Here is a 26,305-nt window from a genome sequence, read left to right as displayed (position 1 = left end):
AATATTGAGAGAAGACTAGGATATTTATACCTTGGGGGTAGTGGTAAAAGCTTTGGCTGTTAGGTACTTTGTGAGACATTGTATTTACATATGGAAGTGGGTTTCTGCCACACTGCTGTCTGCTTGAAAAATCACACAGGAAGGCATGGTATTCCTGGAGCCAGAGGCCATGTTTATGTTTAGAGCATTTGTGGCGGGCACTTCAAAAAGAGGCAGGAAGGATGCCAGATACTCTGCTGAAAGGAGTCTCAGCACATAATTCCGAGCTGCATGAGCTGTCCGGACATGAAGGGACTTCTACTTCACAGCAGGGGCCCCAAAAAATCTTATTATCATAGATGTTTACCAGCAAGAAAGAAAATCGTTGAGAAAATTGTTTCTTTAACCTTTGTAAACCAGTAAGGTGTAAATTCTGTCCGTACTACATGCAAAATAGACATGGTATTTCTCTTTAATGTCTTCTTTGAACTTTGTTTATATTTTTTAGATCATTTATATATTTGTATTTGGTGTCTGTAATAGCAAATCTTGATGGCTAGTAAGTAATACAATTTCTGAAACTAAAAAGATAGCATTTTATAGTATTTATTTTCATCAGTATTACATTTGTCAGATTAACTCATGCTGTGATGGAAATCTAATTTATCTCCTTTAGCACCCAGTTGTAAGAAATTACCACAGTTACAGTCTATTCTTTGTTAGTTGTATCAACCTGAAAGGCAAACCGAGCACACATGTCTGAGGACAAAGGGTTTATTTGAGCCAATCTAGGAAGATCATTCTAGAGCAACAAATTGGCTGTCTCCCAGTGGCCTCTTAGGGTGTGGGTTTTTCAAAGATGAAAAGGAATAGAGGAGATTATGATACGCTGTTTGTATAATTATACTGATGACAACACTGGATGCAGATTATTGGTTGGGAAGCTTGTATTGTAACAGATTCCTGAGAAGAAGGAAGGCTTCTATTGAGGGTTTTTTTGTTGTCCTTGTTTTCTCCATCCAAGGCTGCTCTCAAACTCATCATCCTCCTGCCTCTGCTTCCCAAGTGGAGCAGTTACAGATGTTCATCCTCACACCTATATGCTTCTTGGTGAGTCTGCAGAAGCCTCTCCCCAGGTCAGAATGACCTGGAATGCTTAACCTAGCTGAAGAATTTTGTCATTTTATTTCAATTTTGTATATGTGACATTTTAAATTCTTTCTCAGTGGCTGGCCTGGCCTACATGGTAAGTTTCAGAAGAGCTTGGGTTACAGAATGAGACCTTGTCTCAGAAAACAAAACACAAAAACAAAAAAAGATACATGAGATCATGAGACATATGGTCTCCTCAATGTTAACTGGGAATATAATCCTGATTTTAAATATAGAAATAATAAATGTTTGGCTGAAGTCCCCAAACTGAATATCATGATCAGAGTATAAGTTAAGGGACACAAGAGTGATTGTTAAATATAAAAACATATTAGAATTATACAGTTGCAAATATAAGGAGGTTGAAGATTAGCAGTTTGGTTTTCCAAGTTCAGCATAATAATGTGAGGACCTTGATTTCTTAACCCTGGAAGGAACACGAATGATCCTGGATCTTTGTACTATTGTCCTGAAATACTGAATAGATGCCTGTTTGAGAGAAGTGCGCAGCTCGACCAAGTCCTGATGGAGCCTCGTGTCTGTAATTCTTCTGCGAGTGTTCTCTGTTACATATGCCGTATTCAGGTCCTCTCTGTGACACTTGTGCTATCCTTAACTCACCTTTACTATTACAAAGAATTTTCAGATAGGGTTTTTTTTTCCTTAAAATAATCATAACATAAAATGGTGTTGATTAAAATCTAAAATAAGCCTTTACCAGCGTTCTTCAGTTGTTGAACATATAAGAAAGTACAGAGAGCCAGCTTCTCAATCTGCACTACTGATTTTTTTTTTGATTTATTTTTATTTTATGTGTATGCATGTATTGCATGCATGTAAGTGCACCTGTATTGTGCAATGCCAAGGAGGGCAGAAGAGGGTGGCAGATCCCCTGGAACTGGAGTTATGGATGGTTGTTAGCCACCATGTGGGTGCTGGGATTTGAACCTGGGTCTTATATAAGAGCAGCTAGCTTTTAACCACTGAGCCATTTCTCCAGCTCCCCATTATTGATATTTTTGCTGCGATTTGTTATAGATGGCTGTCCTATGTCTTGTAGGATGTGTAGCAGTATTTTTGGCTTCTATTCACTGGGTAAAGTTATTAGCTCTCTCCTGCTTCAGGTGGGAGAGTTGAATGTCTCCAGGTATTGCCATGTATCCCCTCCAGAGGTAGAATTCACTACTGCTTTGAAACAGTAACTTTTAATTTCCCCCACTGTAGTTTTTCATTCAAGAAAGAACCATCAGTGGGGTTTTGGTGGGTTTGTTCTAGGTATTTTACCTCAGAGTAAATACTAAGCATTCTCTTTGTCTACTAAAGGTAGGCATATGGAGGAAGCTACTTGAGTAGACTTATTTTTAGCCTCCTATCCCGAGCTTCCTTGGAAAGGCTGAATCTTTCTTGACCTCATTTTCCTCTAGGAGTGTTTTAGGCAGTCCCCTCTTCTGCCTCCATCTATCAACATTCTTCCATCCATTCATGGTTTCCAGAATTTTCCCATGATTGTCTTCCTCTTCATGTGATGTGTGGTTATAGGTTTATGCCTTTCTCTTTTTTTGCTGTCATTTGAAGGGCATGTCCAGATAGCAGCTCTTTCTCTGTCTCTAAGCTGCTTAATTATTTTAAACCAGAAAACCCTAGAGAAGACTTTATTTTAATTCACTCAATGAATGTACAAGAAGTGGTACCTTCTGACCTTCCCCACTTTTTTCTTCTCTTTTCTAGGGCTCATTATCCTGGGACGTATTCAGTTTGGAGTGCAAAATTAACTAGGAAGCAGCTTTGGGCTGCTGAAGATTTTAGCACTTTGAACAATGATGTGGGTGCAGGCTGTTGGGGTCGGATATTAAATCAGAATTATATCAATGGCAATATGACCTCGTAAGTTATTTAAAATAATTTTTGGGGAAGTAATAATAAATTTTAGAAAATACAGTATAAAAAATATAATGAACCTCTGTAGTTTTACATCCTAGATTCAATGATTGTAAACATTTGCTGTATTGATGTCATCTATATGTATACCTATACCTAATTTACATTTAACTTACACCTTCTTTTCTGTTTGAAGAGTTCATATTAAGGAAAGTTTGGTTTATGGCAGTACAATGATTTTTGATAATCTACATATACTTTAATAAATATTTATAAAATAAATTATGTCATGATAGTGTACCATTAGATTTTTGGTATGTATTTCTGAAACTTAAGGATATTCTCTCATATGTTTGTATTGTTTTATAAATATGAACATGTAAAATTTTTCCCAATATTCAGTCTATATTCATAGTTTTAAAAATGCCAGTTGTAACTTTATCTATCAAAGCTCCATGCATTGCATTTAGCAGTTATGGCTCTCAAGTCTCTTTTTGCTTATCTTTCCCCCACTTTTTATGTTAGCGACCTTTTCAGAAGACCCAGCTCTGCTTGACTGATGCCTCATGGGATCTCTTAACTCTGTAACTGTTCACATTACAGAAGTTCTTAAGAAACAGCACAATCCTTTCTCTTTTTAAAGGAAACATTTCTTAAATGCTTTGGCGATAATTTAATAGTAATTGGAATCCAATTATAAGTAGAACAAAAGCAAACCAATATAATATTTTCGTGGTGGCTTGTCTGGTGTTAAGATAGTGCATGTTCTTTGTAGACAACCGAGAATCTGATGAGTCCTGTGAAGCACAGCCACCTATAACCTTCCCATCCAGAGATGACGGCCCTCAAGATGTCTCCTGTTCTTTACTCACATATGTGTTTTCAATTAAAAGTTGACACCCTGCTAGGTAACCTGTTAAGTGTGCTGCTTCTCACTCAATAGAGCATTATGAAAATTTTCTCATATTGAGTATATTTTTACTTCATCATGGTTTTTTTTTTGAGATAGGATTCCCTATGTTTCTTAGGCTGGCCTTGAACTCCATCCTTCTGCCTCAGCCTCCTGAGTGCTGAAATTATAGGCACACAGCACCACATACTTCTCGTACTTATGTGTATTTTGTTACATAAAGAAGTATTTCCTAAACTTGCTTTGTCTTAAGAAGTACCTGAGGTGCTTGTTGTACTGGTTTCTAGGCAGCTGTCCAGACTTGCAGGGTCCTGGGGCTCTGTACGTTTGGGCAGTTTGCGATTCTGATGGTGCTCAAGTTTGGGAAACACAAGTGTAGAAAATACATTACTATTAACTGAATATGTTGCTTTTCCTATAATAGAAAGTTGTTCTAGTCTTAATAGTTTTTCACAAACTGAAAGGATTAACTAGATACAATGCTTTTATGTATGGAATTGTTTCTTAGACATGTATTCTTAGAAATGCAGTGTCTATGGTGGAGGTCACATGAGTTTTAAAGGGATTTGTACAAGTTTTAAAAACTGCTCTTTGGAAAGTTTTGTCTCAGTTGCTTCCTCTATCATTAGCTAGAGAGGATACTAGGCATGTGTGTGCCAAATCATGAGAACTCTTACGATGTTCTCTGGTAGTGTGGTTTCTTGAAAATTAGGATTATTATTTTTACTTTGTATTGAGAGAATTAGAAAGCTCTGATTTTCAAAGAATGTCAGTGTGGCTTTTTATTTTGGATAAGGACTTAATCATGAAAGTAAAATTTTCTGGGTGAGCACTGCTTGTTTTTAGCTGTAAGGAACCCAACGAGGAATCAAATCCTCTCTTGTGCCTGAATTTTCTGAGTATATAGGGTCATGATTGTAAGCTTAGCTTATGCTGCAAACTTTAGTATCGGCCATCTGAAAGAAAGGGCCAAAAATCTGACTAGCAAGCTGATCCAGTTAGTACTTCAGCTGAAGCAAAATAATAAAGGGCACACAGCCCAGAGCTTGCTATGTGCTCTGATACTGGTGATTTAATCACCCTAGCTACCTTGGGATCTAGGTGCAGTTGTTTCCTCATTTACAGATGAGAAAACGGAGTTCAAGGCGGGTTATGTGCTGGAGTCATGATTTGGGCCCAGACAGTCTTGGCTCTAAGAGTTCTCAATTGTGAAAAACTGGGGAAATTAAGAAAGCTGACTGGCAAAGGAGAGCATTTTGTTTACATTTGATTCCAATTTTTGGCATGTCCGGTGCATTTCATCTTCTGGCCCTACTCATACATCCCATATATACCTGCATTAGTTTTTATTCTCTGATGTACCACTAAGATGTCTAGATAAATACAGAACTGGATTTTGAAAAATGTGAATGAGCTGAGGCCACTTGTATTTTGTTTGGGGTACTTAAAATTTTATGTTCATTTACATATGTACTTATAAAAGGACTTTTTACTGCATGCTTTTAGACATTTATTTTTTAATCACAATTTTTTTGGTGTTTCTGTTTGTTTTTTAAATCACACCAATGTTACAGCACAATTGCTTGGAATTTGGTGGCTAGTTATTATGAAGGCTTGCCATATGAGCGATGCGGATTGATGACTGCCCAAGAGCCATGGAGTGGGCATTATGAAGTAGAGTCTCCTATATGGGTATCAGGTATGTATGCCTAGATTCTATCTCTCTCTCTCCCTAAATTCTTCTGTAAGAGACAAACCAGAAAACACCTATGGAAGGTTACACAAACTGTCCATGCTTTAAGTGTGAGTCTATTTTAAGGGAGACTTGATAGTGTTTTATAAGAATGTTTGGGGTAACTAGACTACTTATTATACTCTATACACTTGATTATTTAAGATCAGGTCCTTAGAAAAGGGCAAAAGAGGGAAAAGGGAGGAGGCTAGGTAAAGGAAGTGTTTAGTGATGGAGACAGAGGTAACCTTATAAGTATTTAGAGAATTTTGATAATTGCTAATAGAATTAATGTATTTATAAGGATTCATCTCAATTCAGAATGTCTAGAAGTCTCGGAATTAGTCTTGAAGACAGTTTGCTTGTTTATATCACTTCACTTTTACTGAATGAACTCATATGTTAATAAAACCAAGAGTGAGTGAATAGTATTAGATGAGTAGAAAACAAAAATTACAATCATGAAATAAATCAAAAGAAATATGTTACATGAAATATCATAACTTTAGATTGTCCCATAAATCTGTTGATATATACTTAGGGGGCTGGAGAGATGGCTCAGTGGTTAAGAGCACTGACTGTTCTTGCAGAGGACCCAGATTCAAATGCCAGTACCCACATGGTGGCTAACAACTGTCTATTAACTCCAGTTGCAGGGGATCTGACACCCTCTTCTGACCTCCACAGGCATTGCATGACATGGATGCACTCACATGCATGCAGGCAATATAATCATACACATAAAAATAAAAAATAATAGATAAAATATTAAAATAAATCTATTGATATTATTTAAAGATGATTTTTAGAAAAAGATAAAATCATGACTCATATAGCTAAAAAAGATCACATGCTTAAGATTTTATGTTACTCACATGATGGGACAGAACCAAGTAGGTGTTAGAACCACTTAAAGTAAAAGTCAGCAAAGCCAGTTTTTGTGTGTGTAGAGTAGAGCGTTTTGACATGAATTGTAAATGGAGACAAGCTGAGTTTCTCACATCTTGGAGATCAGTTATTTGTTAACTAGACATGACAATTTACATGGCTCAGAGGTAGGGCTACAGGATCTAGCTGTTTCTACTGAAGTCTGAATTTTTTACTATAGTATCACAAAGGAGGTTGATACATAGATAATGGACAGCAGTCTTACTCTTTCATGGAGGAATGTAAGCATATTAATTTTAATCATCTTAAATAAAATGTTTATTAATATTGACATTTTTAGCGTTTTAGTAAGCTGTTTAACATTTATGATATCTTGTTTCAAAAGCATATCCATAGCCTTTTAAAAAATCATTTTCTTCAAAAGTAAGATAATTAAAATTAAACATTTTAATTTTAAACTCTCATTTTGGTGATTTTCTTTGTTCATTGATGTGTTATTCTCAGATCTGTAATGTGGCATTATTCTAAACTTAACTGGTTCTTTTAAAAATAGGAAAAATTTAGTAAGACATATGTGTTGCTTGGTTAACTCCATAAATGCTGAAATTGTTGGCCTTTTGGGGCGTAGGTGGGGGACACGGAATATTGCTCAGTGTATTTCAAGACCAGATTTGGAGATGACAGTAAATACATATTTCAGAAATAAATTTGAGTCCACAAAATATTTTTAAGTGTATCTTTAACTTTTAAAATTCTCTTTCTTCCTATTATATTAAAATAGGATAAGTAGTGATAAGCCAGGATTGGGAACGTGACTTAATTGTGCACTTGGGGAAAGGAAAACAATCAGTATTCATGACTTGACAGGTCCATTAAATTATACCAGTCAGTTAAAATATCTTCTGTAATTAGACCTTTCAGTTGAAATGGTTAAAAATGGAAACATGAGGTTGGCAGATGTTTTCCTAAGACAGAATATAGCTACTTAGAATCAGTCAGACTCAATTTGGCAGATAGCTGTTCTCTTTTACCAACATTTTTATCTTTTTGTGTCTTTTCTGATTTCCTGTAGCTCATACAACCCAGTTTGCCAAACCGGGCTGGTATTACCTGAAGACAGTTGGGCACTTAGAGAAAGGAGGAAGCTACGTAGCTCTGACTGATGGCTTAGGTAACCTCACCATCATCATTGAAACTATGGTAATTTTCTGTTGTTGATACCTAACGAACGGGTGTCTCATAGTCTTCACCAGAACTTTGCCTTCAGAGAGAAGGGTGCTGTTTTCCTCTGGGTATTCGAAGGGCATGGGAAGAAGGTGGGAGGAGGTTAGGTGGTAACCTTGCTCCTTCTGTTGTTTTCTCAACTTTTCTCCTTAAAAAAGTGTGGCGCTAGCTAGTCCTGAACTTTGTCATGTGATTATGAAGAAGCTGTACCTAGCATTCAGGTAGAAGGGTCCTGTGGGCATGTGCTTGGTTCTCTTGGGTGTGTAGCGAGGCGTGCAGCTCCTGAGTTAAATAGTAAGTAGCATTTGGAAGAGCTGCCAAGTTATTTTCCAAAATTGCTTCACCATTTTACCTGGCCACCAGCACTTTACAAGGTCCCGTTTCTATACACGCTTGGTAACAGTTACTGTGCATCTCTTTGCTCATTGCGTTCGAACAGATGTGAGTTGGTATCTTATTGTTGTTTGATCTGCCTTTTCGAGAAATGTCTATTTAAATCTACATTGACTATTTTCAAACTGGAATATTTTATTTTTATTCCTGAATTCTTTATATAATCCGTATAATATCCCTTATCAGATATATGGGGTTCTCCTGTATTTTCTCTCATTCTTGAACTCAGTACAGAGCTCTGGTTTAGCTCAGATTCATATCCTCCTGCCTCTCCTGGGCCCAAATGCTGGAAACTAGAGGCAGGAGTCACCACTCCCGGCTTGTCTTTCACTTTCTAATGGCGTTCTTTGAAGTAAAAAAAAGTTCTAAATGTGTATGCAATCCCAATTCGTTTTTTTTTTCTTTTGTTTAATGTACTTTTAGCATTCTCTCTAGGAAACTACTGCCTAACTGAAGATCATGAAGATTTGAGATTTACATATATGTCTTATTATAAGGCTGATACTGTTTTAAATCTTATATTGAGGTTTCTGATCCATTTATTTCTTAATGTGTTAGATATTTGTTCAGCTTCCTTTTTCATGTGTTTGCTTGCCTAGCTGTTCTTGCACCGTTTATTAAAAAGACTATTATTTCCACTTAAATTTTATTTTTGGCACCCTTGCTGAAAATCACTCTGTAATAAATTTGAGAGTTTATATTTCTATATCTATGATCGGGTGGTTGCCACCCCACCTTAATTGCTTAATTCTGAATTAGTTAGGCACGAGAACTTTCTGGCTTTGATCTTTTTCAAGAGTGGCTTTTTGGATTTCAATAGTAGATTTCAGCATCAGTTTTAAGACCAACATTAGTTTTTGCAAAGATGGTAGAAAAAGTTTTGGTAGAGATTTTTCTCACTCTGTAGGTTAATTTGGGAAACATTGCCATTCCAGCCTGCCAGTCAATGAGTATGAGATGTCTTATTTAATTAATTTCTCTGTATTTTGCCATTTTCATCATATTAACAATATTTCTTTTTGTTAATATTATTGCTTACTGTCTTATTTTTGATCCCATTGTAAATGAACTGTCTCAATTTTATTTTCATTTATCATGTGTAGAAATGTAATTGATTTTTATGTGTTGGACTTGCATCATCTCACAATTGGCTTCTTTCTTGAATTTCTAGAGGATTTTCTGTGAGTATGTCACCTCCAGGTGAAGACCCTTTTACTTCTTCAGTATTAGCTGTGGGGTTTGTAGTGTCTAAAGCCTCAGGTGAGGATTTTCTGTGAGTATGTCACCTCCAGGTGAAGACCCTTTTACTTCTTCCTTTCTATTAGATGCCTTTTGTTTCTTCCCTTGGCCTGCTTGCTGTTGCTTTCAACCCCTCCTTATGTCCATAGTAAGAACATACATGGTGTCTTGCTCTTGATGCAGTGGGGCCTCAGTAAGTGTAGTATTAGCTGTGGGGTTTGTAGTGTCTAAAGCCTCAGGCTGTGGAACCTCTCTCCTATATTTAGAGTGCTGAGTCTTGTTTAGAGTTCTGGATTTCACCAACTGCATTACCTTGTTGTTTTTGCCCTTTCTTCTAATAGTTTTCTATGTTACATTGCCTGATTTTTGTTTGTGGAACCACTCATGCATTCCTAAAATGAATCCTACTTTGACGTCATACATTGCCCTTTGTATTTGAGTCTGAATTTGACTTTGCTGAGAATTTCCTGTCTGTGTTTAATAGTTTTCTTTCACTGTGATGTCTGTTTAGCTGTTCTATCAAAGTGATACCCCATAGAATGAATTGGAAAATGGTCTTTGAAGACTTTGAGGTTTGATAGTCTCTAAATGTTTGGTGGACTTCATCCATGATATCTGGCCCCAGGATTTGCCTTCATGAAAATTTTGGTGTAGTGATTCAGTCTTTTTTTCTTTTTCTAACTTGTTATAGGTTTCCAAATTTATAATTTTTCTCAGTAGCTTTGGTATTTTGTATTTTTCTACATTTTTTTCTAATCTGTGTTGTAGTTTACGTACATGCATTGAACTCCTTTACCTAGCTTTTCATCCTCAGCTTAGTAACCTGAGTCATGTCTTTCTTCTTAATTAGTCTTCCTAAAAGTTCAACTTTGTTCATCTTTCTAAGAAAAAAAACAACCATTGCATGTATTGATTTTCCTTATTTCAGTATTTCCATACTAGTGTTTAGTATTTTCTTCTTTCTTTGTCCTATGGATTTGTTTTATCTTGGAAACTTTTTTAGCTTCTGAAAGTAAAAGGCAAAGTTATTCCTCTGAGATACTTTTTTCTGCTTTTGTTTTATTTTTGTTTATTTTATTTATTTATTTTTGAGACAGGGTTTTACTGTGTAGCACTGGCTGGCCCAGAACTCACTATGTAGACCAGGCTGGCCTCAGACCTGCAGAGACCTGACTGCCTCTGACTCCTGATCACTGAAATTAAAGTCATCACTGAGATAGGTTTTAATAAATATGTTTAGATGTGTATAGACCTCACCTACTCTGTAAGTAGTACTTTGGTGTAATCTATCAGTTTTGTGTTTTAATTTTTTTTATCACAAAGTATATATTTTTATTTCCTCTGCGATTTCTTCCCTGACTCACTGGCTCCTGTAGCAAGGCAATTTTAATTTAAATTTTGTCAACTTTTGCAGTTGATGCTTCATTTTCTTCCATTTGATTGAGAGCATGGTTTCTGTTATTCCTTCCTTGCAGTTGGATTGCAGTCTCTGCTGGTGTAGGTCTGTGCTGGAGAGTGTGCGCTTGGGGAGAATGTGTGCTCTGAAGTGCGGGGTTCCTGTGGAGGGTCTTAGGTCTGTTTGATTTAGAGTGTTCAGTATGTCTTTTCCTGCATTAATAATGATGATTGAAGCCTTCATTTGTGAATTGTCTTTTATCCTGTTTGTCAATTTTTGTTTTATATTTGAGATTTTCTTGGTAGGAACAAACACATTTGTATTTCCTGTGGTTTTAGTGTCAACCTTTGCGTCGGTAAAATTTCTCTCTCTCTCTCTGTTTGTATTTTCCTTTTCTTTTAAAATCTATTTTGCCTGCTATTATTGGAGTCATTGCCATTTCTTGAGGCACTGGCTAGTGTGATATTTATTTTCTCTCGTTTTCACCTTCAGTGTCTCTCGGACTATAGCGTGTGTCCCCTTTCAATAGCTATGGCTGGAACTTGCTTTCTTTTTACTCTTGTCTGTCATTTTTTACTGGATCATCCAATAATCCATTAGCATTAATGTTGATATTGACATAGTTGGATTTATATTTGCCTTTGTGGCTTTTCATTTGTCATGATTTTGTTTCTGTATTCCTCCTTTACCATCTTCTTTTGTGTTCAGTTTTTCTGATTTTTGATGCTGCGTTTTATTTCTCTACTGATGTTTCCACTACACTTTTGTGAATTACATCTTTGGTAATGGTTCTAGAGTTTATCAGAATCACTTCAGACTTAAACTCCCTGAACCACAGTGAGGTGTAGCAAGTGTTTTCTCTTTTTTACGCATACGCCACACCTCTGTCAGAAGCCTAACAAGATGCTGTGAAATTATTACCTTTATATACATTTTCAAAAAGCGAAGAAAGAACAGTATATAATTTATCTTGTTACATGTATGTATTTCTCATTTTTGGCACTATCATTTCTCTCTGTGTATTCACACCACCATGTGTGGCCATTTCCTTATCCCATATGTGGTTTGGCTAGGAGTACACAGTACACAGTCATTAAACATATGCTAGAAATATATTTTATTAATTTGAAATAAATTCATATTTGTTATGAAGTTTTGTCATTTCTAGTTTTCAAGCATCTTTAATGTTTTCCCATATGACAGCCTATACCTCATTTGCATAACACATGATTTTCTTTCCTTCAGAGTCATAAACATTCTAGGTGTATACGGCCATTTCTTCCTTTTTACAATGTTTCACACCAGGTGGCTACCTTCATTCTTAAGGGATCTTTGGTAAGTACATGTATTTTATTTTTATTTTTATTTAAAAATGTATGTTAAGGCTGGAGAAATGGCTCTGTGGTTAGGAAGCTTGCTGCTCTTCTGGAGGACAGAAGTTCTGTTCCTAGCACATATTAAGGGGCTCACAACTGCTTATAACTTCAGCTCCAGGGATCTGATGCCCTCTTCTGGCCTCCAAAGACACCTGCACACATGTGTGCACACATTCAGACTGACACACATATACACAGAAATAAAAGTAAATCTTAAAAACGGTTAGAATTTATGTATTCAATTACAGGCCAATAATTCTTAAGTGAAGTCAACAATTTGCATATGAATGGATACCTACCTTGGTGCCTTGCACCTCCTGACTTTTATTAAAAGACAGTGTTCTGTAGCCCAGGCTGGCCTCACTGTGTAGTGGAGGATGGCCTTGAAATTCTGATCATCCTGCCTGTATCTTCCCAGTATTTAGATTACAGGCATGTACCACCACACCTGGTTCAAGTAGTGCTGGGGATGGAACCCAGGTCCTGTACATGCTAGATAAGCCCTCTACCAACTGAGCTTATCCCTAGTAAGCTGACTTCTTTAAATCAAACAAGGCAGCAGCCAGTACCTACTGGAGTTCTCTGTGTTTTTGAGGAAAAGCTACAAATGTCACTTGCAAGAAAGTTATCTTTGGTGGTCTAAGCAATAATTGTATGATCTAAGGAACTTTCAAGCACTGATCTTTAGAGTATTCTATACTGAAAAATAATAAGTAAAAAAAAAATAGTAAATAAAACCAAACAAAAGGAAAACATCCAAAAGTCACCAGATTTTTTAAACCTCAGATTTGGTTTGGGAGAATAACGTATGCTTTCTGATTACTAATGGCAGAAGAGTTGTTTTTTTCCAGAGAGTTATTAGGGGCTGGCAGGGGTGGGAGGGAACTAAGAGGGGTAACCAGAATGTATTATATACGTGTATGAAATTGCCAAAGAACAAACTTTTATTAAATAAAAAAGAAGGAAAAATGTGTAATTACTGCCATCAGAGAGCAGTATAGTTTATCAAAACACTAGCGAAGGTAAGTTTGCTCACAAAGCACATAGTAAAATAGTTGAGGTTTTTATTGAATATTTTATTAAATGTATGTTAAAAAGGACTTCATTAAGCTGAAAGGCTTCAAAAAGAGGCACCAACACTTGCTTTTTATTATTAAATAGTTGCCTCCAAAATCAAGCTAAAAGCTATTTTTTTAGGCTGCAATGTTCATGTATATTTATATAAAGCACACAACAAAGACATCTAGTGACACTTCAGAAGGTGTTAAGACTAACAGTGTGTGCAGACTAATACTCAGAAGCCCTAAGATCCTATTTAACTTTTTTTTTTTCAAGTTGTTAAAAACCACGTGGTTTTGTTTCTTTTCTTTTCTTTTTTGTTTTATTTTATGTGTGTGCATGTATTCCCTGCATGTAGGTAAGTGCACCCATGTTGTGCAATGCCCTTGGAGGGCAGACGAAGCTGTCGGATCTCCTGGAACTGAAGTTGCAGACAGTTGTTAGCTGCCATGTGGGTGCTGGGATTCGAACCTGGGTCTTCTGCAAGAACAACCGGTATTCTTTGCTGCACCATCTCTCCAGCCCGTTTTGTTTCTTTTTTACACTATTATTCATGCCTGAACATGGAGAATCATCTCCTTTCATATTTTTAAATGTTTTATTTTTTAGTTTTATGTGTATGAGTATATTGTCTGCATGTATGTAAGTTCAGTGCCTGTGGAAGTCAGAAGAGGGTGTCAGATCCCCTAGAACTGGACTTATGGAAAGTTGTTAGCCACCATGTGTGTGCTGGGAAATGGACCAGGTCCTCTGTAAGAACAGCCAGTGCTCTTAACCTCCGAGTCATCTCTCTAGCCCCCTTTCATATAGTTTAGTTTTGAAAGACACACACACACACAGACACACACACACACACGTCTAGAATTATTATCATTGACAATGTGGTACTTAGGCATTTACTGACCATATGAAATATAATTTACTATACTTCTTAAAGAACATTATGGATTATTTGTGCCAGCTCCTCAGTTTTTAAATTTCCTATTAACATAAAATCAGTATTCACTTAGTGTTTTGTATATACCTACCATAATATTGCATTCTTTGGAGGAAAAAAATTTAGAACACAGTGTTTCCTTTGAAGAAGTTCTAATATTATGTGGTAGATGATCATAACATATACAGAAATGAAATGCAGAAGAGACCACTGTAAGGCCATCTGTAAAAATAAAGATCTTTTATAACATAATGACATGTTGAAAATGTTTTTACACAGGGAAAGATGAATATTTTTGAAGCAAAAATCATTAAAATCTTTTAAAAACATTTGCTAATATCATTAGGTGGTGATGCTATGGATTGCCACTGGGTGAATGCAAAGTCAAAGGGCACAGCCAAGAGGTTCGAGAGTAAAGATTTGTTCCCTGCCGTGCTTTCCCCTGAGAACGGAAGCATATAGTTTTGATGAGGGAGCCTGTACAAAGCCTAGGAAAGAGCATCAGGGACAGCCACATTCCTGGGCACGCGCAGTTTACCTGTCCAGGGTCTAGGAAGGAGAATCAGGGACAGCCACATTCCTGAGCATGTGCAATTTAAGGTCTTGGTTCTTAAGAAAAGACAGTAGGCACATTTTTGGGCACGTTCAGCTAAAATCGATAGAACAAGACGGGAGCATTTCTGAGCATGCTCAGTACAGTATTATAATGATCCGGGTTTACTGTGGTCCCCAATCAAAGCAATTCAGTGTCTCCGTGACTGCTGGCTTTCCTCGGGTTTCTTTGAAGCACCTTAGCTGAAATAAAGATAAAAAAGGAAAACTTGGAAGATTCATGAACGCAGGAGTTTGCTCCCAATGGCGCCTGGTTTGCTTAGTTGCTAACACTTCTAGGAAATTAAATATTTGCTTGAACATTGTCTTCCTGCTCTCAAAAATGTTGCGATTTAAAGTTTGGGATGGCACTTTTGGTAACTAGAAATGGTGGGGGTTGCCTTTACTCTTCTTACAGCTTTGGTTTCAGAAATCATTCAAAAGATACAGTGAACGACTCAAGCATGTTTTCTTGTCTTCTCCACAGAGTACGATACAAGAGCTACAGGTGTGGTATACCAAGCTTGGAGGACCGGCTGAGACCCTGCATTTTAAACAACTGAGTTCTCTATGGGTAGTTTTAAAATAAATTCCTATGATTGGGGTATTGTGATAGTAAAAGAGTAAATGGGAACAAATTTGATTAGTGAATTTAAGAAATTTGATTTTATATAGTTGATCATTACAGCTACAGCATAACAGTGATAAAAATGTCCCCAGCTTTTTCTTAAATAGAAATTCTATTTAGGGCATTGTGGAAGTTTGCATGTTCATAGCTGCGTTTTATTCTTCAGTCCTGGTTTGTCCTGGTGGGTGTGCCACCATCACTGCCCAAGTGAGAACTTTGGATGTCAGTTGAGATTCCTTGCCCTGTCCCTCTGTCCCAGCAGCAGTCAGCTGCGGGCACTTCTGCCAACTGTGACATCTCTTATGTGTCCTTGTCCTCCATTCCCACTGCTGCTGCCTGTTTCCATTTGTAATTACTCTCCCGGATTTCAGAAACTGTCTCTCCAGACTCCAATCTGACTCTCAAGGCCAGCCATCACACCGCGGCCTGAAGTGGTGTGCCCAGAATGCCTGTTGAGAATGTATCAGCAGTGTCCGTGGCTGCTCATAGTCCTACATGACCCTCCTTGTCTTCTTCTGAGGGAGAAGATGGCTCTCCTTTCTAGACCCACATCTAAGTAGCTGGCCTCTCCTCACACACTAAACTTCTAAAATGGCTTCTACCATGTCTGTCTGTGCTCTTGCAAGAGTCAGCTCAATGTCACTCCCTCTGAAGCGTCCCTCACCCTTCTCAGTGCAGGACTGTGTGCTGATTTGATTACTATTCTCCCACCACACTGGCTACGTTGAGACTGGGGCTCTGCCCTCCTTGCTTTTAGCCCAGAGGCATACTGCAGTACCTAGGATATGATACTTTCTTGGGCATACTGCAGTGGTGTATATGGTGCAGGAAAGGTTCCAAAAATGGATTGGCCCAAGCAAACACATTACTTCGTCTTCCTGACATAATCTGCATTTTCTGATAGTTATTAATAATTCTGGTAATTGGCTAGTTAATATCAGTGATTACCCATTAGAAAAAGAACAGCCTCTACTTGTATAACAGTAGCATAAGGAAATTGATGTTCCATAGCAAAAAGAATAACATTTGGAGTTAATCCTGTGCCAGAATGTGACATCAGATATTCATGGATCTGATCAGTTTGCTACTGTTAAAGCAAAGATATGATATTTACCCCTTTAATTCTAGGTAGATTAAAAACTCTTCACAGTCTTGAAGATGGACCTATATTTGATGCCCACACTAGTTATGTAAGGGATTCTGATGGCTTCAGAGGTCTCCCTTTACTATGGAGTAGCTGTGCTGCAGGGAGTACTTCCCAATGGCCACACACAGCTAAGCAAGCCTTTCATAGACATTAGTTTGACCCATATATATGGCTTTTCTCCACCAGTAAAACTCTAAAAGAGAAATACACAGGTCTCTTATTTACACTAATTGAATATATTTCAGCTTTAAAGAGCTTGCGATGAAATAGGGGAAAAAAGGGACAGAAATAGACTTAAGCATCATCTAGTCCTTCCCTCCATGCAGTGAAACTTTAAAAATTGTTTCCATAAAATATAGTTTATAAAGTCTCCTAAAATACCTTCTTAAAAAAGATTTCAATGTGTCTTTCATAAGTGTTTAGGAACCCTTAACAGCAGTGAACTGTTTTTCCTTTAAGCTAACGTTTTCAAAGCTGTTGTCTCCAAATGGATGACTACTGGCAGCTGGCCTGAGTGCAGGGCTGTCTTCTTTTTCAGCTTCTTGACAGCCATGGCGGTTTCAGACTGCCACTGCAGGAGGACCAGCTCTTCACACTCACCACTCTCACCAATGGGCACAAAGGCAGCTTCCCACCTCCTCCTAAGTCCCAGCCCTTCCCAGGTTCCTATAATGATGACTTCAACGTGGGTAAGTATTTTTTAAAACCAAAACTTGCCTCATTCTCCACCTTTCATGGAAATGGGCCAATTTCTCCCTCTCAGATTGGATGCATGATGGAGAGTGACTGGCAGAAGTGCATTTTTTTTTTTTTTTTTTTTAGCTCTCAATTCAGTATTTAGTAAAAGTGGGTTTTTCTAGTACCTTAAGGTAAATTTGTATTTTTCAATTCCAGAAAAAAATGTAAAGGTCATTGTGAGAATGAAAGTTATAATTGGAACTTGTTTTGGTGAAACTTTATTTGTGACTTTGAAAGTGGCCCCTTAGCCATCACTGGTATTTTTCTGTGTAGAAACTAAACCATATTTATGCCTGTCTTTCTTAGTGCTCATGAATAGAGTACTTAGGCAGTGGTGGTGCAGTTGGGGAATCCAGCTCATTATATGCCCGCTGTGCTTGGGAGGTTGTATTCTACCCCACTGGTGGTGCTTAGAGGGATCTGCCCTGTGGAAGAAAGGCCTCTTAGGAAAGCCATCTGAAAACAGCAGACAGGCCCACTCTGGTCATATCCCTAGATGACTGTAAACAACAAGATTTGTTTACCAAGATGTATTTTGTAGGATTATGGGTGTCAAAGATTGGTCAGTTGGCTTTATGATCTGCTTCTGAAATTGGTAGCTGTAGCAAAGAAACAGGGAGAACTAGTGTTGCTGGACTTCAGCCTCCTACAGGGGGAAGCCTGGCTTGCTTCACCAGAGCTAGAGACTCCCAGCTCTGCCCATCACTGTTGGGGTCTCAGATTCCCATCATAGGAAATGATCTTCCAGCTGATGGGCATTCAAAGTCCTTTGGATTTTCTACAGGGATCTGATCAACTATTTAGATGATTATAAAAGTACAAATGTTATATATGTATCAGTCTGTTAGATATAAACGCTAATCTTTGATTGCTTATAAGTATTATTTATGTATTTAAATTTTTCCAGAAGTGTTCAAAATGTACCATATGGTCCTAGAAGGGATTCCGTAAAGCTTGATGCCAAGTCACTAAGATACTAAGCAGAGAATTTATTGTGTTCTGAACAGACTACCCACTTTTTAGTGAAGCTCCAAATTTTGCTGATCAGACTGGAGTATTTGAGTACTTCGTGAATAATGAAGACCCCGGAGAACATCGCTTCACCCTTCGCCAAGTTCTCAATCAACGACCTATTACCTGGGCTGCTGATGCTTCCAGCACCATCAGCATTATAGGAGATTACAAATGGTATGAGCGGTAGATGCCCTCAGCAGGTAGCTGGTGGGAATAACCTTGCCTTGCTCTTGGGTGCATCCTGACTGAAGAGGTTTCAAGAGTCTTTGTGTCAAGAACCCAGCAGGGCTGGTTGTGGTGATGAACACCTTTAATCCCAGCACTCAGGAGGCAAAGGCAGGCAAATCTCTGTGAGATTGAAGCTAGCCTGGTCTACTTTGTGGGCTGGGGCTTACAGGGAGACCCTGTCTTAAACAAAAACCCAGTAGGTGAGTATCATGTGACCACAAGTAAAGCAAATCAGTTTCCTCTCTGTTCTTCCTTCAACTGATTCCTTTGATGGTGACTATTGTAGAGGAAATTTAACTTCAATAGAAGAACTGACCATTTTTTGGATCCAATTATATTATTATTTACAGACTTTGTGATTTGAGGGCTTTTTGTTTTTCAACTTGATTTGTTGATGCTGTGGTGCCATCTGCTGGATAAACAGTAGAATTACACTGCCTTACCTTGGGTATAAAATCTGTTGACCAAGGAACTAATGGCAGTAAGTAAAAAGCAAACTGTCTTTAATTTTTAAGGCTAAGGAATTCAAGTTATATTTCCTTTTCAATTAAAACATAATTTCTATATAAAAATTTCATCTTTAATCGAGTTATGAAATTTCAGTGTGCTGACTTTTTTTCTATTTTTTCATCATTGCTAGTACAGTGTCACTATGGAAACACACATATTTAGAGATAATGGTCATGCCAACTGCCCACTAGCCTTATCTAAAGGTTGGAAATTAGACAGGGAAGAAAAGATCCTTGAATAGCTTATCTGCATAGCTCTACAAATAAAGCCTTTATCTCCTTTGCCGCAATCTGCATTATAAATCTTGATTCTAGTCCTGAATGCTGACCTGAATTGAGAAACCTTTGATCAGGCAGTGTCTGAAACCGTAGGACTCATGAAAGCTTACTGAGTAGCGGACTTGCTGAGTATTGTAGACTTCCTTCTCATCTTAGGGTGACTGCACAACAGAAACACTATTTTCTGCATTGTCTTTGAGGTTGACACTTTACATGGATTTTCTGATCATAGCAGTGGAATTTGTGAATTCTTCATTTGTGATTAATGATTTTGTGGGACAGGTGGCTGAGGTAGGACAGGTGTCCAAGGCCTGGGTTTCATTATCTTGATCATCAATTTGGAACCCAGCCACTGAAGGAAACCACTTATTTTTTCTGTGGCATCTTGTGCTGGATAGCTTTAGTGTCAACTTGACACACCTGCGTTGAGGGTGTGAATTACCTCCATTGGACTGGCCTGTGGCCATGTCTGTGGGGCAGCTTCTTGATTATTCAGTGATGTGGGAGGGCCCAGCCTACTGTGGGTGGTGCCACCCCTGGGCAGGTGGGCCTATGTGGTATAAGAAAGCAGGCTGAGCATAGGCCAGGGGAACAAGCCGGTAAGCAGCATTCCTCCATGACCTCTCCCTCCAGCTCCTGCCTCCAGGTTCCTGCCCTGAGTTCCTACCTTGGGCTCCCTGATGATGATGATGAGATGTAAGCTGAATAAACCCTTTCCTCCCCAAGTTGGTAGTGGTCAGAGTGTTTTGTCATAGCAGTGGAGAAACAAACTAGAACAGCATCCCATGTCGCATGTCCCTGAACACTGTAATGGGCTGTCTTTAAGTTCAGACTTTCATGAGAAGCTCCTTAACTTAGGTAAAACATAGCACTAACCAAAGATTGACCAAAGCACCCCCTTGTGTAAATGTTTTACACTGTTTAAATGGTAATACTCAATCTTGACAGTGTTCTGTTGCAGTGCGTAGAGGTGAAAGAGTGTGGAGAGGGGAGAGAGTGACACATCCTGAACGGAAAGCAGCCAGGGGACAGCAGTGTCTCATGTCAAGGACTCTGCATTCCCTAAGCTGAATTTTCAGCATGCTGCTACACTGCTCAAGAGTATTCAGTGACCCCGTGCTGCTGCTTTAGCCCTACTCTTTCCTGTTGGACTTCTAAGATCTTGATGCTGTGATACCTTATATTTCTATTTTGTTTTCCAATTACTGTGGGAAAAGGAGGGAAAGAAAACTTGGTAAACAATGAAATTTTACAACCACCTTATGGCGGATGTATCATCCCCCTCCTTATAGATTGAGAAACAGGGGCTCTGAAATAAGATAAGCCAGAGTGTGTACATGGAAGTGGCAGAACCGGGGCCAGAAGTCAGGTCTGTCTAGTTCTGTTAACTCTACTCACAGCCACATTCTAATCCTGCTCTTCTTCCTAAGACCAAGAGACGGGAAATTGGCTGTCTGCAGTGCTGTTTTAGTCAACCAGTTCTCAAGTGTGCACAGTTCCAACAATCCTCAGCACTGGGCTGTGCACTGGAACCTCTTCACCGACCTAGATTTTGTTGAGAGCCAGTACAGTAATTTGGCCATAAAGGACAGGCTTTGCTGAAGCGTCTTAAGACTTTCTGTCTTAGCTTTGGTTGCGATCTGAAGAATGACAAAATGACCTATCCTTGGACACAGCTGAATTCTCCAGCCCTTGAATCAAGTTGGCTTGATATATTGGCAGGTTTCTCTTCTCTCAGTGTGATTAAGAGACTTACCCTATTTTGTGGAAGAATAAAGCACACTTTTATTATTTTTTATTGAATTTTTGTGTATTTCACACAGAATATCTCAATCTTAATCATCTTTATGCCCCCATCTCCCATAGTGACCCCCCCCACTGGAACCCATATACTCTGTCATCCATGTTAAGGCCAACTGTGTCAAGTCAGTGTCCCCAGATGTTCCCCAGTGCGAGTCCATCCATTGAGGTCTAGTCAGCCTGTCTAGAGTCTCCTGTTTTAGGAAGATCAGCTCTTCTTTGTCTAGCAGTAACTAGTTGCCAATATTTCCTCAGCTAAGATTGGGGTCTGCTGTTCATTTCTGTTCTATGCTGGGTTTTTATCTGCCTGAATTTGCATGGGACTTGTGTATGCTGACACCATTGTCATAGAATCTTATGAGCATGGTCCCAGGAGCTTGTAGGACTCTATTTCCATATGGTCATGTACCTCCTTCCTAGATGGTCCTTGAACCCTGGGTGGGTGAAGTTTAATATAGGAGTCCTGTCCAAAGACCAACATTCTTCAGACTCTTAATCTCTACATTTTGGCCATTTGCGATCTTTTGTGTTCCTGGCCCTCTGTTGCTTGAGGGAGCTTCATTATTGAGAACTGACAGATCCATTAGTGTCCTCTTCTTTACCCCTGTTCTATGTTCCGTGCACCTTAGTTGTAGATGTTGCATTGTAGATGTGTCGCTTAGACTTGGACAATTCATAGAAAATGTCTGTGTGTGACCAGTTGTGGTATTTGGTAATAGTCTCCAACTGGTACAAAATACAGTTCATTGATAAGTGGCGACTAGGATATTTGTCTGTAAATATAAGGATATATATTTTGCACGTAGTAAGAAACTACATTTGTCTAGGGATGTGACAGTCTTGGGGTTTTCTCTAAGATCTATGACCTCGCCAGCCATGTGTATTTGTTTATGTTTACAGTACCACATTTGAGTTTCCTTCCATTGAATAGGCTTTTAATTCAATTAGATAGCTGCTAATTGCCCCCAAGATAAAGGTGCCACTACTGCACTAATGTCATACTCTGTGCCGGCCATTGATGTGGTTATTTGGTCTTGAAGCTGGTGTTGCACTATCGATTGATGCTTTCCCTAGGCACCTTCATGTTGGTCTCCAAAGCTATGAGAGCTCGCCTTCCGGGGAAGTGGTTTCAGGTCAGTTCCAGCTCTATTGCTCTAAATCCTGTGTCTGAAGTATGTTGTCTTCAGTAATAGGGTCTTACCTTCAAGTTCTGGGAGGCCATCAAGGACTATGGCAATAGCCTATATTATTTTGGGAGTCGGGAATGGAAAATTTAGTGAAACAAGGAATTTGATGCTAGGATCCACAAATGAGGGAAAACTTTTTTTTTTTTTTTTTTTTTTTGAGGCTATTGTGAATGGGAGGGTTTCCAGGTACACTTTTCTCCAACTGCTTGTTATTGGTATATACAAAGGCTACTAACTTTTATAGATTAATTTTATAACCTGCCACTTTATTAAAAGTGTTAATCACTTCTAGGAGTTTTCTGGTGGAATTTTTGGCATCTCTCAGATATAGTATCATATCATCTGCAAAAAGGGATAGTTTGACCTCTTCCAATTCTCTTCTCTTGTTGTTCTAGCAAGAGTTTCAAGCACTTTGTTGGAAAGGAGTGGAGATAGTGGACAGCCTTGTTTGGTTTTTGATTTTAATGGGAATGCTTCCAGTTTTTCTCCACTTAGAATGATGTTGGCTGTGGGTTTGTTGTATATGTCTTTAATAATGTTGAGGTATGTTCCCTCCAGGCCAGTTCCCTTTAGGACTTTGGACATAAATGCAGTTTACTTTTGTCAAAGGGCATCTCTACATCTGTTGAGATGACAATGTGGTTTTTGTCTCTGAGTCTATTTATATGATTTATGATGTTTATTGACTTATGTATATTGAACCATTCCAAATAAAGCACAATTTATATCCTTCATCATTTATGAAACTGCCCAGCAAATTCTGATGCAAAAATCATTTCTTTATTTTGGAGAAAACAGAAAACCTTCCATTTTGTCTGACTTGAAATAGAGTAAGTTCATGGTACTGGCAATACCACATATACCAGTATATGTTGCACTTTTAAACTTTAGGTAAAGAGGTCAGAGATGTGAGTAAACAAAGCTGTCCTTAGTGACTTCATGTTGGTGAGAGTCTACACAGAGAAAAGCACTTTGATGTCAAAGTGTGCACAACAGAAGAGGCTTGTTTTACTTAGCATTCCTCCTGTAAAGCAACTCAACTTTGATTAGATAATTAAATGTGGACCTTCCTGATTGTGTGTGTACCTGCTGTAAATGCCTCTACACACACACACACACACACACACACACACACACACACAATTAAGAAACTCTGTGGAATGTAAAAGACAAATAGTTTTATATCTAATATTCCCCCACTTCATTTTCAAAATAAATTTCTAGTTTATTTGGCACAATGTAAGTGTTTTTTTCCTGTTGGCTGTTAGATACTGAATGGGAAATAGAAAGTTTTCAGGGTTGATCTTGGCTTAGAGGGTAGTACTCTCTCAGAAGAAAAGTGTTGTACCTGGTAACATGTTGAAGAGGAAACCTGGAAGAGCGTTCATTGTAAAAGCTCGGGTAGTTCCTAGTTGGCAGACTCTTTCTCCTTGATCTACTCCTGCGAACCAGTGAGCCTACAACCAGTGCTTTACTGGATCTATACAAGTAGAGATCCTGTTAAGGGTAAAAATGGTTCTCAAAGTGGGATTTCTGAACCAACAGCATCACATCATCTGCGTTTAGACATGAGCCTTCAAGGGACCCACCACAGACTTACTGAGTTGGATATCTTGAAGATGGTTCCATTGGACTGCATTTTATAAACCCTCCATTTTGCGCGTGTGTCAGAGTCAACTGCTGCAGGGTCAACACAAAATTATCTCTTTAGAGATAGAATTTTAGTTCAAGCTTCACTCAGCAGTTTTAAAATCTTGATAGGTTTAATAGCCACATTGGCTCAAAGCCACTTATGTTCTCCCAGGCTCCTCGTGTTGCCCGCATTGCTTGTTCAGAATTATCTAGATGTGTTTGCCTTTTATGGGTTGCTGAAAAAGTGTCTTTTTAAAATATATCATTAGGATGACAAGGTATTTCATTATAGAAAGACAAGAAATAGGCTGTTGAGGTGCTTAAATCTAGTAAATATTATTGTCTAACCCATTAAAAGAATCAATACATGGATTGATTTAGGCATGTGGAACTTTTTTAAAAATAATTTATTCAGAATTTCATACATGTATATAAGGTGTTTTGATCAAATCCATGCCCACTCCCTCCCCTCCAACATCCATCCATATCTCCCCATCACTTTTTTCTGATAACTTCAGGTACTCTTTCTTATTTGATTGATTTTTTTTATGGGGCTTTTGGCTACTTTTAACATTTCCCCTCTCTGAAGAGGTAACCCTAAAATCTTTTAAGGATTAGATAAAAGATCCCAAATATTTTCGACATTTTTGGTCTTTGGAACAGAGTATGTTTCTAAAAGGCCCAAGGACATTGTGAGTTTTAGCTAAGAAACTGGCTACTTTTCTTTGGGGTCTTCTTACCCTAACTGCCTAGCCAATTCCTACCTCCTATTCTTACCACACCATCCTCTGAAGATGTTACTCAAATTGCCCATAGGGAATTGGGACACAGACTGCTCTGGCTTCCATGCTGAACAGGGATGCAGGGTGAGGCAATTGGAGTACCCCTTCAGGGAGTCTATTTAAAGTCTCCCAAATTGCATAACTCTTATCTCTAGGGGGAAAAGAAAGTCCTTGAATTGTGAATAGGAGATGTGAAGGAGAAGTAAAGGCAATGTTCAGGCTTGCCTGAAACAGCTAGTCAAAATGGGGTCAATACAGTTTGTCCTTTCAGCCAAGCAATCAAGCAGTTTACAGAAGCGAAAACGAGCAGTTAGTCCTAAAGAGGGGCAGGGGTCTCAGGAGTCCAGGGCAGGGGGCCAAGGAGGAGGGTTTTACACTTCGTGGTTGACAAGATGATACAGAGAGAAAAAGCATCTCTAGCAGATTCTAAGTCTCATTATAAAAGAATTTAAGAACGGACCCAAAGAGAAGCTTTAGGACAAAGCCATGAGCCATGCAGGTTTAGAACCTTCATGGAGATCAGATACCTGGCAGACTGGCAGACTCATGGTGGGGAGAAGAAAGCTTTAAAGAAAAGTAAACAAGTACAATATGCTGGGCAGCCCGAAGTGTTAAAGAAAGCATGTTTAGAAAAGGAATATAAAGAAAAAGAGAACTTACACTTCTTTGAAAGATTTAGAGAAGCGGGCAGACTTACAGAGACCTACACGTCTCCTTTACTTTTTGGTTATACTTTCCTTTTGGGTGTTTTAAGACCATACAGTTGGCCCAAATAAATCAATTTATTTTTACACTTAAGGTTATTTGAGGATCTGTTCCTCAGGGGTCACATGGGCTTGGGAGGAGTTCCTGGCTCCTTTCTTATACCAATTCCATCTATGTGAAGATAAGTCAAAGGTCTTGCTCTACCATGTCTGGCTTCACTTGGAAGCATGAATGAGATGTTTCCTCTGAGTTGACCCTCCTCTTTGTAGACTGGACACTGGTTCAAGTCCATCTCGTGGGGTCTCCATGTCCTCCCTGAACAAGAGGACAGGTAACTCACCACAGTAACAGGACATTTTGAGAGATGTTCCATTTTCCCCTGGAACTTATTCGACCTTGGAGGACAAGGGACAAAAACTGTCCTTTAAGTCCCTCTGACAGATTAGTATAGGCCTCAAAGTATGGCTGTTACACATCCAAGAAGGTCAGTTCCACCAGTCTGGTACTTTTAATTGTCATGTACTATGTAGATAAGGCTTGGGTAAAAAACCAAATATTCTCAGATCAACCTTGACTAGATAGATATTTTGTTCCTTAAACTAGTTGACTAAAGCAAGAAGGTCAGCGCCACCAGTCTGGTACTTTTAATTGTCATGTACTATGTAGATAAGGCTTGGGTAAAAAACCAAATATTCTCAGATCAACCTTGACTAGATAGATATTTTGTTCCTTAAACTAGTTGACTAAAGTATGACCATAGAAATTTTAAGATTATGTGTGTATTATTTTTGTTTCATCCTTTATATATCATAACAAACCTAAACAGTCTTTCATCCCTTGCTTAGGCTTTCTCAGTTTTTCTGTTTTGGAAAATATCTCCATTTCATTTTTAATTTTTTAAA

At 38.4% G+C, this 26,305-nt stretch overlaps 1 protein-coding gene across 1 annotated transcript in view; it reads left to right on the top strand.

Annotated features, from left to right (window-relative positions):
• The window catches only part of Galc (galactosylceramidase), a 64,764-nt gene that overhangs the window by 25,218 nt on the left and 13,241 nt on the right, over positions 1-26,305 (top strand). The window contains exons 8-15 of the mRNA XM_029569876.1: positions 2,860-3,015; positions 5,494-5,618; positions 7,612-7,739; positions 12,037-12,126; positions 15,242-15,328; positions 17,068-17,218; positions 18,275-18,464; positions 19,498-19,588. Of these exons, the coding sequence (XP_029425736.1) occupies positions 2,860-3,015; positions 5,494-5,618; positions 7,612-7,739; positions 12,037-12,126; positions 15,242-15,328; positions 17,068-17,218; positions 18,275-18,464; positions 19,498-19,588 (1,018 nt within the window). The remainder of the gene's footprint in view (positions 1-2,859; positions 3,016-5,493; positions 5,619-7,611; positions 7,740-12,036; positions 12,127-15,241; positions 15,329-17,067; positions 17,219-18,274; positions 18,465-19,497; positions 19,589-26,305) is intronic.

The sequence above is a fragment of the Nannospalax galili genome, unplaced genomic scaffold (genome assembly GCF_000622305.1).
Source record: "Nannospalax galili isolate Female #2095 unplaced genomic scaffold, S.galili_v1.0 scaffold402, whole genome shotgun sequence".
Classification (NCBI taxonomy): Eukaryota; Metazoa; Chordata; class Mammalia; order Rodentia; family Spalacidae; genus Nannospalax; species Nannospalax galili.
Note: the sequence above shows the minus strand (reverse complement) of the source record. Positions and strands in the feature narration are given on the sequence as shown.